General features: G+C 43.1%; 1 protein-coding gene across 1 annotated transcript in view; it reads right to left on the reverse strand.

Moving 5' to 3' along the window:
* The window catches only part of FER1L6 (fer-1 like family member 6), a 117,203-nt gene that overhangs the window by 51,370 nt on the left and 45,660 nt on the right, over positions 1-20,173 (reverse strand). Inside the window, exons 18-20 of the mRNA XM_059901503.1 lie at positions 15,706-15,883; positions 10,982-11,106; positions 1,451-1,585 (exon numbers count right to left, since the gene is read on the reverse strand). Of these exons, the coding sequence (XP_059757486.1) occupies positions 1,451-1,585; positions 10,982-11,106; positions 15,706-15,883 (438 nt within the window). The remainder of the gene's footprint in view (positions 1-1,450; positions 1,586-10,981; positions 11,107-15,705; positions 15,884-20,173) is intronic.

Here is a 20,173-nt window from a genome sequence, read left to right on the forward strand (position 1 = left end):
TGGTGGTGATGATGGTGATGATGGTGATGGTGACTAAGGTCAGCATGTTTAGGTAATAGAGCAATTCTGCCCTGTTGTTCTCGGTAGTAAAAGAGGGTATTAGAATAGCTTTGTATGTATGTATAGGAGGTAAGTTTCTCTAAGAACTATTTGATGAGGTCACCTCCTTCCTCTTCCTCATCCCTGCTCCCAGGAGCCTAAGTCCACATTCCCCCACGAGCAGCATGGGGCTGGAGCGTGGGGTTGTTTTGCTACTTATCTCAGGAACTGCTGTAATGTAAGCTCCATGCAGTCAGGATTGCCTGTTTATTCACTGCTGTATCCCCTGGCACAGGGCAGGCACTCATTACATATTTATTGAGTGAAAACTCTTGGATAAATGACCTCCAAGTCCAAGGGCAGTGCCCACATTTTCTTTGGCTGAGGCTGGGTTTTAGTACCTGCACTACTTCATTGCCTTTGGAATCACGAACAAGCATTTGCATTCCCGGCTGTAGGAGGAAGCTTGGTTGAGGTGGAAATGGGTTTAGCTCAGTCACACTTAAAAACTAACAAAGCGGGGCTTCCCTGGTGGCACAGTGGTTAAGAACCCGCCTGCCAATGCAGGGGACACGGGTTCGAGCCCTGGTCCGGGAAGATCCCACATGCCAGGGAGCAACTAAGCCCGTGCGCCACAACTACTGAGCCTGCACTCTAGAGCCCGCGAGCCGTAACTACTGAAGCCCACGCACCTAGAGCCCGTGCTCCGCAACAAGAGAAGCCATTGCAATGAGAAGCCCGCGCACCACAACGAAGAGTAGCCCCCGCTCACCACAACTAGAGAAAGCCCGCACGCAGCAACGAAGACCCAACACAGCCAAAAATAAATAAATAAATTAATTAATTTAATTTAAAGAAAAACCCTCCAGTAAGCTTTTGAATCTTTTGTTTCAGGACACAGACATCTTTGGAGAGAAAGAGGTTTGGCTAACATCATAACAGAAATGAGATAGAGCTGAATGCATTGTTTCAGGGCTCAGAAGCAACAACCAAAGAAAAAAAAAAAGGCCCAGTTACAAATGCTGAATCAGTGACAATATATCCATTCCTTCCAACCAGGCGAAATCAGTAAAGACGTTCTATTTTTAAAAGGCATGGACATTTTTATTAAGCAACAATAGGGTATAGAACTAGCTGGGGGCTGGGTATAATAATTATATTCCTGAAGAAGTATATGTGGACTGAACTTTTGTGAACCAGATTCTATTTTAATTGCAATCCAAAGGGAAATCTAAGCAAAAAACCCTTTAGTAAAGCAAATGATCATCATCAATTTCCCAGATTCTGTAAATCAGTGTTTTCCCAGGTGAGGACTGCCTCTGGGCATAGTCACAGGCTGATTAAATAAAGGAAGTTAGTTGAACAGGGAGTTTTTAGCAAGGCACAGTTTGCGTAGCCCTGGGACACTCACCACTGTGTCACTGTCATACAGCTCCACCACCACTAACGGCGGGGATTCTGCCAGCTCCTTCTGGTCTCCGTGCAGCACCAGGTCATTGAACAGCAGCATCTGGTTCCAGGTCGGGGAGAGGGTCTGGGGAATGACCTGGAAGTTGGGGCCAAAAGAAAAGCAAAACCCTCACTCGACTGGGTTGGAGGGGGCTCCATGAAGGGTAAAGAGGACACATCCTCATCATCATTGCTCACTTCTTCAACATTCAAGCAACAACGGAAACTGATGTACTACTGAGTATCAGATGCTAGGGATGCAGATTCCCTACGCTGGAGGAGCTTATATAAGCTTCTTGAGTAGAACTCCCACCTGATTACCACCCTATCTGCAAGCATAATTCCAACTCAATCCTCCCAGCGGTGCTGTGATGATAACACAAGCTACCCTTTATTGAGCATGTACTGTGTACTGGCTGTGGTACTTCACATACACTGTCTTGCTGAAACTTCCCAACGATTCTGGGAGGTAGAAATGTAAACCAAGGCTCACTTGCCCAGAGCCGGCACGTGGCAGAACTGGGATTCAACCCAGATCATCTGGCACCAAAGCCCAGGCTGCTAACTTCAACCATCCTCACCAAGTAGATGCTCATATTACCTCCATTTTATGAAAGGGCAAACTGAGGATGGGGAAGATCTAGTGATTCTTCACTGTGAACAAATAAAATTTTGTCATCAAATACTCGAAAGTGGATTTTCAATCTAATATTCCTTACATGGAATTGTACTGTTTTGTGGATATTTATTTGACTGCATTGAACTGACCAGGGTCTTCAAAATAACCTTCACCGTTTTGCATGACATCATTCTTTCTTCCATAGCAAATTGTGACATTGGAAGATGGCTGCACCCATTATGCAGATGAAGAAACCCAAGGACAAAGAAGGACAACAGCCCACACAACTGGCTCAGAACCATGAGTGTCTCACCCGGAAGTGACTCAGAGCCCCGTGCCAGGCCATTCAGGTGGTACCTTCAGAAGGTAGGGTGTAATGAGCTTGCATCCTCTATTTAATTGGATGTTCAGAAACATGTCACTTTCATAGAGCTAAAGGCTAAGGTTGCTTGCAGTATGGGTGCCTGTACCTAGGCAGAAACTGCCGCATTCATATGTGAGGCCAGTTCTGGAAAGAGGCCACAGTCACAGTCTTCTGTGCAGGCAAATGAGTGATTTCTCAGGTTAGCACAGACTGCACAGAGCCTGCTGGGTCCTGAGGAAATTTCCACACCACCTCTGCACTCCACTCTTACCTCTCACCATTCTCTCCAGGAGGGATTGGAGAGAGATCTGGCCTGAACTAACTACTGCTTAGATTCCAAAGCCCAAATAAAACTGTCATCTCAGAGTTTTACATCAAGAGCCATTTCTAGTCATGGCATTAAATCATTTGCACTGTGGTTGCGAAAGAATATTTGTATTGCTCTTTTTTATGAGTCATAAAAATATGCATTCCACAACTTCCTTCCTTCTTTGCTTTTTGCCTTTAGAGTATTTTATGCCTCAGACACAGTGAGGTTTGGAACATAACGTTTCAGAGAAAAATCTTAATTTTTTGGACAGGAAAAGAATGGCTTCAACCAACCTATGAACAGCAGTTAAGGCATTGCAATGCAAAGTTCCCCTGTGTCGGTGACTGACGTCACAAAGAACTATGTGTTTTTATGTTGCTTTTGAAAATAGAAATGTGATCTTTTTTGCAACCTGCACCCAACAGTGTGACACCAAAGCAATTTATGATTCTCACAGCATCTTTCCTATAGAAATATTCTGATGGCTTCCTTGGCACTTTGGGCTGTAATTGCCACTTGATAAGATTCCAGAGGCCAGCATTCATTCTTTCATTCATCATATATTTATTCCTTCAAAGTGCTAGGCTCAGTATTAGGCATTAACACAGCATCCTGTGCTTAGCAGGTATTCAATAGCTACTTGCATGAATAAATGAGTGGATTTTGGCCTGCCCCATGATTAAAAGGACGATGTGGCCACCTTCGAGAGGTACTGAAAGGTTCACCCAAACAAAATACATTCTCCCACTTCTCTGCCAAGGTGAGCACAGCTCACCTCACTTCCTCGGGGCTTCCTTAAGGAGTTGTGCTTTATAAACTTGTTCGGTGACGTTGCTGGAGAGATTATGGTAACACTTAAATTTAACACTTTGAAGAAGGAGTGAGATACCATGGATGGAGCGTGGCTTTAGAATCAGAGACCCCCTGTAATGGAACCCTAGTTTTACCACCTGCCTATGTCCAACTTGGGCAGGCGATTTAACCTCTCTGATCCTTAGTCTTACTCATTTCAATGGGGTTAGCACCCACCTTGTAAAGTTGTTATGACCACTGTCTAAGATAAAGTGTATTAAGTGCCTGGCATACAGCAGGTGCTCAGTAAGTGCTTGCTGTCCCCCACCCCCACCCCAGCCACACTCATTTATAAATGAGTAAACATTTACTGAATACCTACCATGTGCCAGCGTTGGTCACCAGGGTAAATCGTATCTAACAAGAGACCACCGGTGTCCTCAGGACTCAGCGTCAGTCTGTTTGAAATCTCAGCTTCCATGCCCCCCACCCTCTAAGATCCCCTGTCCTTCTCTTCTAAGCCTCCCTCTCAGCCACGTAGTCCTTCTCCCTTTCTATCCCCAAAACCTTTCTCTTTGGGAGCTGTCTCCCTTTCTCTTTATCCTATCATCACAAGATTTCCAAGTTCTACGTCCTCAGTGGCATAGCCGGATTCCCCTCCTGAAAGATTTCGTACCATTAAGTCACTTATAAAGGACTGGCTGCAGGACCCTCCCTTCAGAGATAGTTCTCCTTGAGCAACACGTGGTCCATTCAGAGAAGTGCTACCAGGTGTACGGTGGACCAGCTCAGCTATGACTGCAGGGCCCCCAGGCTCAGCCTTCCCCACCTTGAAGAATGCACGAGTGGGGCATGTCACACACAGATCAGTCCCACCGAGGCAGCACACACTGAAACAGGAGAGAGAAACCAGAACCCTTTCTTACCAAAACGGAAGCAGAGTGGTTAAGCAAAATGACTTGGGAATTGGACCAACCTGGGTATCCATCTTGGCTCTACCATCTTCTAAATAAAGAGTCTCCAAGCCGTACCTTCCTCATCTGCAGAATGAGTACACTAATAATACCCACCTTTGGGCTGCAGTTAGACGTAACCAAAATGCATATAAAATGCTTAACATCATGCCTGTCACAGAGGGAGTTTTTAATAAATGACAGCTATTATTATTAGCAAAAACTAGGTACTTGGTTCAAAAGTATGGAGGCAAAGTCCAGGGTTCAACAGAACTTGTTTTCCCTTTCAAATGATTATTTGATAAACAAATGTCATCTGTTCCTTTGAGATACGCATCTAAATCAAATGAACACACTGTATGGAGATGCAAAATAGAAGGAGAATTACATAGCAGCCAAGGGAGCTCACTCAAACCCCCTACCCCACCCAGAGCCCTGAGATCACCTCTGAGGGCTTGGAACTCCCCAGCTGTGCAGGCAGAAGAGGCCTCCAGGGATTCCGCACCCCCCCCCCCTTTTTTTAACCACACTGTGTGGCATGCAGGATCTTCGTTCCGCGACCAGGGGTCAAACCTGTGCCCCCTGAACTGGAAGCTCGAGATCTTAACCACTGGACTGCCAGGGAAGTCCCAGGGATCCCCCTTTGAGAATCCCATTTGTTTTTGGTGGGAAGCCTCAATGGCAATAATAACGCAGTCACACAGGAGCTGTTATAAACAAGGCACTGTACTGGGTGTTTCACCCTCTGGGAGGTATATACAATATCACCATCCTTATTTTACAGATGAAGAAATTGAGGACAAAGAGGATTTTGCTGTCACACAGCCAATAAATGGAAGGGCTCAGACCTGAACCCAGGCACTATGGCTCTAGAGTCTATACTCCTAACCACTGGGCTATGTACTACCTCTCAAAACACAGGGAGGAGAAAGGAGTCTGAAGTCTTCTCGTTTTCATGCTCAGTCACCTTCCCTCTGAGGTCTCTCCCAACTTCCCTCCCAGGCAGAGCTAACCCCTCTCTCCCTGTGGCTCTTGGAGGTTCAGTACTATGGGGTTTATCACAGCGTGGCTGACTCGTCTGCCTAGGTCCACTGACAGAGCACTGCCTAGGTCCACTGGATCATACACTGTGCACGAGCAGAGTCTGGAAGATGGCGGTGCGGGAAGACGCGGAGTTAGCGTCTCCACACAACTAGGGCGACTGCCGGCTGCTGGTGGGAAACTCTGACCCCTGAGGAGACAGGAGGGACCCCAGAGTGAACCGGTAGGACAGAGGGGGACCGAGGGGGGGAGGAGAAGTGGAGGCCAGACAAGATCGGTGCCCCTGAGGCCGGGGAGATCAGGAGAGGCAGGAGAGGAGTGGGAGAGGAGCGGAGGGCCTGGGGAGCCTGCTGAGCTCCCAAGCTGGTTCCGCCTGCTCCAAGGCCCCTCCAGGCTGCGTGGGTCCTTGGGGACACTACATAATGATCAAAGGATCAATCCAAGAAGAAGATATAACAATTATAAATGCTTATGCACCCAACATAGGAGCACCTCAACACATAAGGCAAATGCTAACAACCATGAAAGGAGAAATCGACAGTAACACAATAATAGTAGGGGATTTTAACACCCCACTTACACCAATGGACAGATCATCCAAACAGAAAATTAATAAGGAAACACAAGCTTTAAATGGCACAATAGACCAGATAGATCTAATTGATATTTATAGAACATTCCACCCAAAAGTGTCAGAATACACTTTCTTCTCAAGTGCACATGGAACATTCTCCAGGATAGATCACATCTTGGGTAACAATCAAGCCTTGGAAAATTTTAAGAAAATTGAAATCGTATCAAACATCTTTTCTGACCACAATGCTATGAGATTGGAAATCAACTACAGGAAAAAATTGTAAAAAACACAAATACATGGAGGCTAAACAGTGCGCTACTAAATAACCAAGAGATCACTGAAGAAATCAAAGAAGAAATTAAAAAATACATGAAACAAATGAAAATGAAAACACAACAACCCAAATCCTATGGGACGCAGCAAAAGCAGTTCTAAGAGGGAAGTTTATAACAATACAATCTCACCTCAAGAAACAAGAAAAATATCAAATAAACAATCTAAACCTACACTTAAAACAACTAGAGAAAGAAGAACAAAGAAAACCCAGTCAGTAGAAGGAAAGAAAGCATAAAGATCAGAGCAGAAATAAATGAAATAGAAACGAAGAAAATAATAGCAAAGATCAATAAAATTAAAAGGTGGTTCTTTGAGAAGATAAACAAAATTGATAAACCCTTAGCCAGACTCATCAAGAAAAAAAGGGAGAGGATGCAAATCAATAAAATTAGAAATGAAAAAGGAGAAATCACAACTGACACTGCAGAAATACAAAGGATTATAAGAGACTGCTACAAACAACAATATGCCAATAAAATGGACAACCACAAAGAAATGGACAAATTCTTGGAAATGTACAATTTTGCAAGACTGAACCAGGAAGAATTAGAAAATATAAACAGACCTATCCAAGTAATGAAATTGAAACCATAATTAACAATCTTCCAACAAGCAAAAGTCCAGGACCAGATGGCTTCACAGGTGAATTCTATCAAACATTTAGAGAAGAGTTAACACCCATCCTTCTCAAACTCTTCCAAAAAACTGCAGAGGGAGAAACATTCCCAAATTCATTCTATGAAGCCACCATTATCCTGATGCCAAAACCAGAAAAAGATATTACAAAAAAAGAAAATTATAGACCAATATCACTGATGAACATAGATGCAAAAATCCTCAACAAAATACTAGCAAAGAGAATCCAACAGCATATTAAAAGATCATACACCATGATCAAATGAGATTTATCCCAGGGATGCAAGGATTCTCCAATATACACAAAGCAATCAATGTGATATACCATATTAACAAATTAAGGAATAAAAACCATATGATCATCTCAATAGATGCAGAAAAAGCTTTTGACAAAAATTCAACACCCATTTATGAAAAAAACTCTCCAGAAAATGGGCAAAGAGGGAACCTATCTCAACATAATAAAGGCCATATATGACAAACCCCCAGCAAGCATCATACTCAATGGTGAAAAACTGAAAGCATTTCCACTAGGATCAGGAACAAGACAAGGATGTCCACTCTCTCCACTCTTATTCAACATAGTTTTGGAAGTCCTAGCCACAGCAATCAGAGAAGAAAAAGAAATAAAAGGAATTCAAATTGGAAAAGAAGAAGTAAAACTGTCACTGTTTGCAGATGACATGATACTCTACATAGGAAATCCTAAAGATGCCACCAGAAAACTGCTAGAGCTAATCAATGAATTTGGTAAAGTTTCAGGATACAAAATTAATGCACAGAAATCTCTTGCATTCTTACACACTAATGATGAAAAATCAGAAAGAGAAATTAAGGAAACAGTCCCATTTACCACTGCAACAAAAAGAATAAAATACCTAGGAATAAACCTGCCTAAGGAGGCAAAAGACTTGTACTCAGAAAACTATAAAACACTGATGAAAGAATCAAAGATGACATAAACAGATGGAGAAATATACCATGTTCTTGGATTGGAAGAATCAATATTGTGAAAATGACTATACTACCCAAAGCAATCTACAGATTCAGTGCAATCCCTATCAAACTACCAATGGCATTCTTCACAGAATTAGAACAAAAAATCTTACAATTCATATGGAAGCACAAAAGACCCCGAATAGCCAAAGCAATCTTGAGAAAGAAAAACGGAGGTGGAGGAATCAGGCTCCCTAACTTCAAACTATACCTCAAAGCTACAGTAATCAAGACAGTATGGTACTGGCACAAAAATAAGAATATAGATCAATGGAACAGGATAGAATGCCCAGAGATAAACCCACGCACATATGGGCACCTAATTTACGACAAAGGAGGCAAGAACGTACAATGCAGAAAAGACAGCCTCTTCAATAAGTGTTGCTGGAAAAACTGGACAGCTACATGTAAAAGAATGAAATTAGAACACTCCCTAACACCATACACAAAAATAAACTCCAAATGGATTAAAGACTTAAATGTAAGACCAGACACTATAAAACTTTTAGAGGAAAACATAGGAAAAACACTCTTTGATATAAACCACAGCAAGATCTTTTTTGACCCACCTCCTAGAGTAACAGAAATAAAAACAAAAATAAACAAATGGGACTTAATTAAACTTAAAAGCTTTTGCACAGCAAAGGAAACCATAAACAAGACAAAAAGACAACCCTCAGAATGGGAGAAAATATTTGCAAATGAAACAACAGACAAAGGATTAATGTCCAAAATATACAAACAGCTCATGGAGCTCAATATCAAAAAACCAAACAATCCAGTTAAAAAATGGGCAGAAGACCTAAATAGACATTTCACCAAGGAAGACACACAGATGGCCAAGAGGCACATGAAAAGCTGCTCAACATCACTAATTATTAGAGAAATGCAAATCAAAACTACAGTGAGGTATCACCTCACACCAGTCAGAATGGCCATTATCAAAAAAGCTAGAAACAATAAATGCTGGAAAGGATGTGGTGAAAAGGGAACCCTCCTGCACTGTTGGTGGGAATGTAAATTGATACAGCCACTATGGAGAACAGTATGGAGGTCCCTCAAAAAACTGAAAATAGAACTACCATATGACCCAGCAATCCCAATACTGGGCATATACCCTGAGAAAACCATAAAGAGACATGCACCACAATGTTCACTGCAGCACTATTTACAATAACCAGGACATGGAACCAACCTAAATGTCCACTGACAGATGAATGGATAAAGAAGATGTGGCACATTTATACAATGGAATATTACTCAGCCATAAAAAGAAACAAAATTGAGTTATTTGTAGTGAAGTGGATGGACCTAGAGTCTGTCATACAGAGTGAAGTAAGTCAGAAAGAGAAAAACAAATACCATATGCTAACAAACATATATGGAATCTAAAAAAAAAAAAAAAAAAAAAAAGGTACTGATGAACCTAATTGCAGGGCAGGAATAAAGAGGAAGACATAGAGAATGGACTTGATGACATGGGGTGGGAGGGCGAAGCTGGGCGAAGTGAGAGTAGCATCGACATATATACACTACCGAATGTAAAATAGTTGGCTGGTGGGAAGCAGCAGCATAGAACAGGGAGATCAGCTTGGTGCTTTGCGATGACCTAGAGGGGTGGGATGGGGAGGATGGGAGGGAGGCTCAAGAGGGAGGAGATATGGGGACATGTGTATGCATATGGCTGATTCACTTTGTTGTGCAACAGAAGCTAACATGGTATTGTGAAGCAATTATACTCCAATAAAGTTCTATTAAAAAAAAAAAAAGAGCAGAGTCTGGTCCCCCGGCTCCCCCGAGCCCAGCATGGGACCTGGCACAGAGCAAGCGCTCCACGTGTGCTGGTGAAATTGACAAGATGCTAGCTCACGTTATGCTCTCAACCTGAGTGTCATCAATCAAAACGCCATCTCCCAGGTCACGGCCTCACTTTGGGGGGAAATGTCAGCCCTCTTAACATCAGCCAATGTAATGGCCACTACTCATCAATCTCTTTGTACACTTAACTTTTTGCTTCTTCTCAACAGTCCTATTTTAAGAAGACGAACTGAGGTTTAGTGAGTAAAGGCAGCTAGAGAGTAGATGAGGTAGAACGTGAGCTCAGGTCTCTTTGTGTCTTAACTCTAACTCCCAGAGGTGGGCAAATCCTTTACGGAGCTTCCCTCCCTCAGAACAGTGAATCCTCAGAGAACAGAGTAAATCCTTAGAGAATACGATCTAATGAGAAAAGCAGCCTATTGGATGTGCGCTGATTAGGGCCCCTTTTCACATGTCCGCACTCAGTATACAGGAAAGGGAGAAAGCCAAGGAAACAGGTATAGATCCACCTCCTTTAATCCTCACAGCGTCTGTCTGGAAGTAGTATTTTCCAGAGAGAGACACTGAATCACACAGGTGTTAAAAGTGTGCAAAGTCCTCCAGCTAGAAGTACAAAGTCTAGGGCTTCCGGACTGCAGAGCAGGAAAGCTTTCCTCCCCACCAAGACCCCTCAGCAAAGACTGCACCAGAAGCCTCATGCAAGTTGTCTGAGCTGTTTGTTCAGCCCACTGAACTTGGCATTGTGCCCATCACTCCGGCAGGTGCTCTGGGTGCCAGATCCCTTTCTTCCTCATCCCGCTTTTCCTCCCTCCCTTCCTTCAACTCTGTTACTTGCTCTCTTGGCTTCACGACAACAGATCACATTGGATCAGTAGACCTTCCCAATGTCTGGCCTGCCTTGTGCCCATGCTTTTGAGTCTGAAACGCTGAAACACCTACACACCCAGGGACACAAGTATTTGCAACGTGCCCCTGTTTTTTTCTTTCCTGGGGTTCTGCTGTGGCTCGGCTGTGGGCTGCGGGGAGAAAGCAAGTGGGCTCCCCTGGTTACCTTCGTGGTCTGGCAGTGGGTAAGGAATGTGACCTTGGCAAAAGGGTCTGAAAGTCCGTTGCTGTCGGCTGCGATGAGGCCCCGGGCTTGGTACATGTGAGCTCTCAGCTGGAAGACATGCCGGTCTGTGGACAAATAACAGGAAGGGGTGGCATTAGCGGGCTTCTGAGGAACAGTGAGTGCGAGTGGGTGTCTGTGTGTGATGCCCACTTGTGGGTGTTTCCGGAGACAAAGGAGGCCACGGGCACTGAAGGCCTCTTAGACCAAAATGGACACAGGGAAGATGGGGGAAGAGGTCATGTTCATGGGTACTTTGGAGTCAGGCATTCTCCTTGGTGCATTCACCACATTGTGGGATTTAATCTCCATAACAAAACAACCCCGTGAAATATATATCATTATCTTCATTTTATAGATGAGGGAAATGGTGCATAAAAAGGCTAAAATACATTTCCAAGTTTGCAGAGCTAACTAATTCCAGAGCCTGGATTTCATTTCCGTCAGATTCCCAAATCCAAATCTCTTCCTAAAATACCACATTTTTAAAATCTATATGCAAAGCAGCAACAGACTCACAGACATAGAAAACAAACTTGTGGTTACCAAAGGGGAGAGGGATGGGGGAGGGATAAATTAGAGGTATGTGATGAACGGTACAGACTACTATGTATGAAATAGATAAGCAACAGGATATATTGTACAGCACAAGGAATTATAGCCATTATTTTGTAATAACTTCTAATGGAGTATAATCTGCAAAAATACTGAATCACTGTGCTGTACACCTGAAAATATCATATTGTAAGTCAATGATACTTCAATAAAAGAATTTAAAAATACCACATTTCACCTCTTAGTAAAACCTCCTGTTTCCAATGGTGTGTGTTTATAAGAAAGGGGGACATTTCTTCATTTTTGCTTCCGTAAACTCAGTAAAGTCTTGTGTCATCCATCCATCCATTCTGCCATTCAGCCAGCCAATGTCATTTTGAGCACCTACAGTATACCAGGCACAGTTCTGGCCTCTGAGGATTCTGAAGCAGCTAAGACAGCCCCTGACCTTGGGGAGCTCCAGGAACGGGACAGAAGATAAGCAAGTGCCCCAATCCCAGTGACAGGAGCCATAGCTAAGTGTCCTGCAGGAGATACAGGCAGAGGGCATGGGAGGTTAAAGGCAGGAGTGAGCACACCTGGTTGACAGGATGGGAGGCAGAGAGAGGGCAGCAGGTGGGGCAGACTAGGGTTCAGTGGGGGAACCCCAAGGAAGAGTTGAGTTAATCATATTCCTTGTTTCATGGACTTTATGATCCTTGGCCTTTGCCTGACCCCTCTTGCTTTTTATATTCATTCGTTCCCTTTTACCCTCTTTTAAAAAAAATTATTTCGTTTATGGATCATGCCTTTGGTGTTGTATCTAAAAAATCATTGCCATACTTAAAATCATCTTGGTTTTCTCCTATATTATCTTCTAGGAGCCTTATAGTTTTGCATTTTGTATTTAGGTTTATGATCCATTTTGAGTTAATTTTTGCAAATGTCGTAAGTTCGATGTCTAGATTTATATTTTTGCGTGTGGATGTCCAGTTGTTCCAGCACCGTTTGTTGAAAAGACTATGCTCACTCCATTGTATTGCCTTTGCTTGTTTGTCAAAGATCAACTGAATATATTTATGTAGGTTTATTTCTGGGCTCTCTATTGTGTTCCACTGACCTATTTGTCTATTCTTTTGCTAATACTGCACTGTCTTGATGACTGTAGCTTTATAGTAAGTCCTGACGTCGGGTAGTGTCAGTCTTCCAACTTTGTTCTTCTTAATATTGTGTTGACTCTTCCGGGTTTCTGCCTCTCCACATGAACTTTAGACTCAGTTTGTTGATATCCACAAAACAACTTGCTGGGATTTTCATTGAGATTGCATTGAATCAAGAAAAACACTAAGCAACAGAACTATGTATTTAAAATTGGAACAAGGAGATAAAAGCTTGGATAAGTTACAGAGGTAAATCCTCGTCTTTCACAATGAGTAGTTATGTGTTAAATGTAAAATCAAGAAATAGTGATATAAACATATCATGTAGAATAAAGGGAGATAAATACCTTAACAAAAACTGTTAAAAGTGTTTTTCCCTTTTACCCTCTTACCCAAGAGAGCTAGGGTATATCAAGAGAGAGCCCACGCTCTCTAAGCATTCCTTAACACACTACATAAGTGGGCAAATTTCTCAGCTGGGAGTGAACTTGAGAATATCTCATTCCCTGAGACCATCCACCAGCTGTCCCCGAAGTGAGTCGCCCCAGAGTTTTAGCAGAGCTCCCAATACAACCACATAGGCAGGACACTGCACAACTCCAGGGGTCGCCATTGACTTAGTCTAGGTTTTTGTTTTTCTGAAACCTTGAGTCTTACCAGCTCTGTTCCTTAGACTAGTAAAGTCAGCTTCCTCTTTGCTCTCATACTTTGGCCCATCTCTGTGCTCCGGCTCACTTTCCACGTGTGGTTATTAGAGACACGTCTGATTGCCCCCATTGGAGGGCCAGGATCACCTCTCCCTCGGCTCTTCATTCCCCGCTAGTTTTCCCACCGTACCTTCCATATGCAGGTACAAACTAATTATTGGTTGAATGGATATGTTCTGAAGCATAAAATGAACGAAGAAAGGAAATTCTCCAGGAGGTGTGGAAGGCAGCCAAAGCCATTAATGTCAGGGCACAGCCGAGAAAGTTTATTAGGTCATTCCTTGAAAAGAACATGCTGCAGAGGATCAGAAAGCTTTGGAAAAAGCCTTTCCTCTCCTCTGAATCGTTAGTAGCTGGGACAGCAGATATGTCCAGGTACCTTGGGTCTCTAGAGATAGTGTCTATAGAAATAAAAAGGTAACTTGATTGTGGGTGTTCTCACCCAAAGATGAAAACTCTTAAGACAGGATGGAAAGCAGTGGAAATAAAGAAGAGTTTGGAGACAGTTTGTTCCATCATTTACTAGCTGTGTGATCTTGGGCAATTTCTAAACATTTCCAATACATCCTTTCTCCACCTATAGAATGAAGAAACCACCCAAGGTTGGTGTGAGAAATAAATCAAATCCGATGTGTAAAGTGTAGGGCACAATGCTTGGCATATGGTAGGGGTTGTGCATTTTTCAAAAAGACAGAGCTGAGCTTTCCTTGCTCTTACGCATTGATATTGGGCATGGAAACCACGAGCTGAACCATTGGATAAATATCTCTAGAACTCTGTCTTCTCTAACTATTGAGCCATTTAGGTTCCACTGGCAGTCAAGTTCAGTCAGCATCAGAGGAGCCTTGTGCAACACGGGAAACCTGGATTTGTAGACAGTCCTCCAGTGTTTCAGACACTGGCTCAATTCAAAACTCAGTGAGAGAATGGCATGGACATATATACACTACCAAACGTAAAATAGATAGCTAGTGGGAAGCAGCCGCATAGCACAGGGAGATCAGCTCGGTGGTTTGTGACCACCTAGAGGGTTGGGATAGGGAGGGTGGGAGGGAGGGAGATGCAAGAGGGAAGAGATATGGGAACATATGTATATGTATAACTGATTCACTTTGTTATAAAGCAGAAACTAACACACCATTGTAAAGCAATTATACTCCAATAAAGATGTTAAAAAAAAAACAAACAAACTCAACTTCATTTGAAGTGAAGGTAAAACTGTGTTCTACTCTATCTGAATTCAGCAGCAAGGATCCTGCAAATTGAAGCAATTTGGAAACAGAAAGCAAAATGCAACTGTAAGGCATTAATGCTTAGAATAAAGTTCAAAATTATATGGAAATGTAAATATGATGGCACTCATAGAAAATACCTACATAGAAGAGAGGATTACATAAACCATGCTGAATTGCTAAAAGTAGCCAACTCAAGAACCAAGCTAGAGAAACATGAGTGACCCCAATGATACCAGTTTCTATCGGGTCATTACTGGGAAATGTAAATGGCTGCTGTTTATGGGTCAAAACCCCAATGCCATGTAAAAGGAAATCTGCTTTAATTCCACAGGTCCTATGAGCACAAGAACTTACTGATGTCTCTTTAAAAGACATCTTTTGCTTTATTATTTTTTAAATTTTATTTATTTTTGGCTGCATTGGGTCTTCGTTGCTGTGCACAGGCTTCCTCTAGTTGTGGCGAGCAGAGGCTACTCTTTATTGCAGTGCGCGGGCTTCTCATCATGGTGGCTTCTCTTGTTGCAGAGCACAGGCTCTAGGCACACGGGCTTCAGTAACTGTGGCACGTGGGCTCAGCAGTTGTGGTTCATGGGCTCTAGAGCGCAGGCTCAGTAGTTGTGGCTCACAGGCTTAGTTGCTCTGCGGCATGTGGGATCTTCCTGGACCAAGGATTGAACCCGTGTCCCCTGCATTGGCAGGTGGATTCTTAACCACTGCACCACCGGGGAAGGCCCGAAAAAGACATCTTTTGCTTTAAATGCAAACTCAATCTATATAGTCTGCCAACAAAGAAACTCATATTGCATTCTCTCCATTAACAGAAAAATATAAATATTTATTCCAGATATGTTTAATAACTTCACTTTATTCTTTAGATGGGACATTGGAAGGTCAGAAAGAAAATTTAGAAACTGTATTAAAAGAGGCAAATAAGTTGATCCTAAAATAATATGCAAACAGCTCATGAATGTCACCCCTCAGAAGCCCACCAGAGACATCTTATGACCCTCTTTGCCCAGTGGGCATCATACCTTGGTAGAGCAGGTTAGCTGGGGGTTTACTGGCGCCAGGCCCTTTGGAGGACATTTCTGCTTCATAGCCCGCTGGTAAGTTGTTCAAAATGGCACTAGAGTGTCTGGTGGAGCCCAGCCACATGTACAGGTCAATTTTTGCTTGCACCGACCAACCAGCCGGATGTTTTCCAGGAAGCTGGGGAAAGGTTACAAGGAAGACCACCTCATTAGTAGGAGCCATTGTGGGCCTCACTCTTTGAGAAAAGAGGTCCTTCCCTGGGGCTCATATTAAAATGAGGCCAATGACCCCAATTGCCACGATGCACAGTTTTAGAGGAGGATCCAGGTTTAATGGGGCCTGAAGCTTCAACAGGCCCTGTGCGATCATTTAAACCTAACAGGTAGGTATGGTTATTACCCCTGTTTTATAGATGAGAAAACTCAGGCTCAGAGAGGCTAAATAAGTTCCTAAGATCACTCAGCTTTTAAGTGACGGAGCCAGGACTTGAACCAGGGGAGATGATACCAGATCTGGGCTCTGGACTCTGAACACCCACAGCCTGCTTCTCCCCATACTGAGTTGAAATCCCCCTTCCCAGAACTTCCAATTGCCTTGAGTTCCAACCACAGCCTCTGCCTCTTTGCTTTGTTCAGAAGAACTCGAATTCTTCTTCCACAGGTCAGGCCCTCATGGGCTTGAAGGCATCTACCTGCCCTACCACGTTGTTTCTTCCTGCTAGACACCTCTCATCCCTTCACCCCTTCCTCACGCAATGTGGTTTCAAATTCCCTTACTACCCTGCTTTCCCTCCTTTGAATGTACTCGGATTTGTATTTATATTTATGTTTGTTTGAATTTGTGTTTATGTGTGTAGTAGTGTGTGTGTGTGGTGTGTGGGTGCGTGCGTTCTCAACATGTGAAGGACACAACTCAATGCAGAGTGGCTCCTTTATTTCTCCGTCACCAGGATTAGGGGACTCCTCACCCCCATCTAAGGAACCTCAGGCCCCAGACTTGGCTGGGTGCAGGATTTCTGGCAAGGCTTTGGCTCTGAAAGTGGCCACCACTCCAGATTTTGTTGACTCTTCTAAGTGCCTCTTCTTAGTGTTTCTTAGGATTTCCCGTCAATGCACAATTCCCCTTTCTTCTGCACCACTTCTTTTCCATGGAGAATCACAAAATCCCACTAGGAGAGGCTACCACTTGCTCTGACAATTTCCCAGGCACCCGTGGAAAGCCCCAGAACCCCAAATTGTGCCTGGTTGTTTGCCTGCGTTCCTGTCTTGCTCTGTGAGTTCCCCAAGAGGACTGTGAGCAACTCAGTTCAGCAACTACTACCAAGTGCCACCAGACCTTGCTGAGGGAGTGGGGCCAGAAGGGCATCACAATGACTGCGACACAGTCCTGGGCTTCCCCTCCAAGAGCGCACATCTAGACAGGGAGGCCAACCTGCATTCACTTACTCAAATGCAAAGTCAAGTGTAAGAGAGAAGATGCCATAGGACCAGGGGAGAAGAAGCAGGTATATCCATCCTTTCTTTAATACTCACATATTCCAGTAGGCTTTAATAAGTACTTTGGAGTTGGACTCGTAGAGAAGGCATTAGAGAGAAAGAAAGATCATGGAACAGGGACCATGAAAACCTGATTGCCGTTCCAGACTACCTAGCCATGTGACTTCAGGTGAGGCAGTTTTGTTTCCTTTAGATTAATATTCCCTCAACCTGGGCCCCCTAGGCATAGCAGTTTCCTAAAATTTGTAAATAGCTATTCTAGATGAATAAGGTTGACAAGCATGGGTTGTAAAAGATGATTCCTGACTGCAGGACTTTGACTTTTCTACTGGTTGACGGGCACTGTGAAACTCCAAGAGGGGGATACAACGGCAACCTCTAAATGTGTTTGAACACGGGATGTTTCTGGCGCCACTCAAAGGACAGCTGTTCCGTGGAACAAACTTTGAGGCGACTCTGGAAAAAATCTAGAGATCTGAGAGATTTACATTCTATGCTTTGTCTCACTGCACTTTCTAATTCCCAGTTAAGAAACCGGAGTGAGCAGCAGGTGGGTGAATCCTTTGTCTCCCTGGAGCAGCTCTTGCTTTTTTCAGATTTACCAACTCAGTGAAGAGAAACAGAGGCTAAAGGGAGGTGGCGGGAGGGAGTTAAAAGCAGGGGTAACAATTAAAACAGGAATGAAAATAGTTTTCATCTTATCAAGATGTTTCATCATGTCAGGACAATCGAACAACATGTTCAACATTTACAAAGCTGTCACCCAAAGCAATCCCAATGACAAAAGGAAAATCCAGGTAAAGAAGTAAGCCAAGGCCACAGGGCAAAGGTCCTGAATTCCCAGTTAGGTCTGTTCTTTGGCTTTAGTTGACAGTTGTTCTCTGTTCTAATTTTAAATAATTCTGGGATACATCAAAATATTTAGGAAGGAATAACTTTACGCTGGTTTTCTCTTATTTTTAGCACAGGGCTTTCTGAAATGATTTGCTATCTTTAAGACAGGTGTTTCTTTCGACCCCAGAATTCCTTGGAATGAGAAAGCTGAAGAAATATTTGTGGTGAATAACTAGGGTGAATTTTTCTTTTTCAGTTACAGTTTTACAGAGGTGGGTTTAAAAATCCTTTTGTGCACATGACATAAAATATTGGATTGGCCAAAAAGTTCATTCGGGTTTTTCCATAACATCTAACATACAGAACCACAAACACTTCCCTGGATGTGAAGGGGGCACACAATTCCAGAAATGTCCCCTAGATGTTGGATTCCCATTTGTTTGAATGCCAACATTTATTGCGTGATGACCCTGGGGGACGTACACTCTGTGTTCTTTTACGTGCAGTTATCCACTTAATCCTCAACCTCATCCCCATTTGAAGGATGAAGAACAGGAGACACAGAGATGTTAAGTAACATTCCCCAAATCATACAGCTCCTAAATATTAGCCCTGGAATTCACTAAGAGGTAAAATTGTATTCCCCTCGAATGCATGTGTTGAAGTCCCAACCTCTAGTACCTTAGAATATGACCTTATTTGGAAATAGGGTCATTACAGACAGAGTTAACATGAGGTCAATCTGGAGTAGGATTCTTATAAAAAGGACATCATAGGAAAAGAGACATGCACACAGGGAGAACATGATATAAAGATTGGAGTTATGCTCCCACAGCCAAGGAGCTACCAGAAGCTAGAAGAGATGCTTCTCTAGCACCTTCAGAGGGACCACGGCCCTGCCAATCCCTTCGTGTCAGCTTTCCAGCCTTCATAACTGGGAGATAATAAACTTCTGTGGTTTAAGCCACACGGTAGCACTTTGTTACAACAACCCTAGTAAACTAATACAAATTCCAACCCAGATTCACCTTATTTCAAAGCTCAAGTATTAAACCAGTACCCTGTAATGCCTCTTCTGTCTGCCCCCCATAACAATCACATCAACAGTAGAATCTAGCCATTGGATGCACTTTGAGGCTGTCTAATCTAGCTGCCCACTGCCATATTCATATCAAGGGGACAAAGGACACATTGTAGACCTCCATTTAGGGAACTATTTTCCTGTAATGGCTCTCGTGGGGCCCAGCTCTAGCCTCTGGAAACATACACGTGCGCGCGCACACACACACACAATCACCCCACCATCCATGTGGAAGCCCTATGAATACAAAACCTCTATCATGCTGTCAAATCTCTCTTCTCAGTTAAACATTGTCATATCCTCACCTATTCTTCACATGGCATGGTTTTGAGCCTTCTCATCCCCCTTCTAAGGCAGTGGAAGAATAATTATGTTATAGCAAATAATCAGAACTCAGATTGGCAGGACAGCCCACTGTGAGTTGGGAAAGTTAATCAGTCACATCACACACTCTTGTTGCCAGCCATTGGTGAGTGTTAAGCTTTTGGACCAGTCTTTCTCCATGTTTGCTCAAGTTCACTCCTGGGATAGAAATGTCTTTGTAGTAGAGGTAGAATACCCAGGGTCTCCAGGAAAGGCTCAAATCTTGATTTAAAGACAGTAGGATCTATCCAGAGATTGTGCCTATGACCCTGTGTTCATGAATGGTGCAGGGACCCAAGATGAAAAGACTATCATATTTTTACAGTGTAAAGCCGCCAGGAATCCTAAACTAGCAGTTCTGTGGAATAGCAACCTCTCCTCTTGTAATTTTTTTTGAAGTCTATTTTTAAAATATAGATGAACTCGTTTAAAATGATGCCATAGATAAATTACTCAAGAGAAAAGTAGAGAGGAAACTAATAGAAAAATGTTCATTCTTCTTAGTAATCAAAGAAGCAAAAATTAAAATAACCTTAAGGTACCGCCACTAGATTTTAAAAAAAAACACCCTATATGTGTCTGGTGACATAGTTATTGGAAAACTGGAAAATATTCCACCCCAGGATGGTCTCCTAAAACACAACTTGAATCAAGAGGGGGCAAGATGTTCTAGTTGTCCTCAGACTTTTGAAA

Source organism: Balaenoptera ricei, chromosome 17, assembly GCF_028023285.1.
Source record: "Balaenoptera ricei isolate mBalRic1 chromosome 17, mBalRic1.hap2, whole genome shotgun sequence".
Lineage (NCBI taxonomy): Eukaryota > Metazoa > Chordata > Mammalia > Artiodactyla > Balaenopteridae > Balaenoptera > Balaenoptera ricei.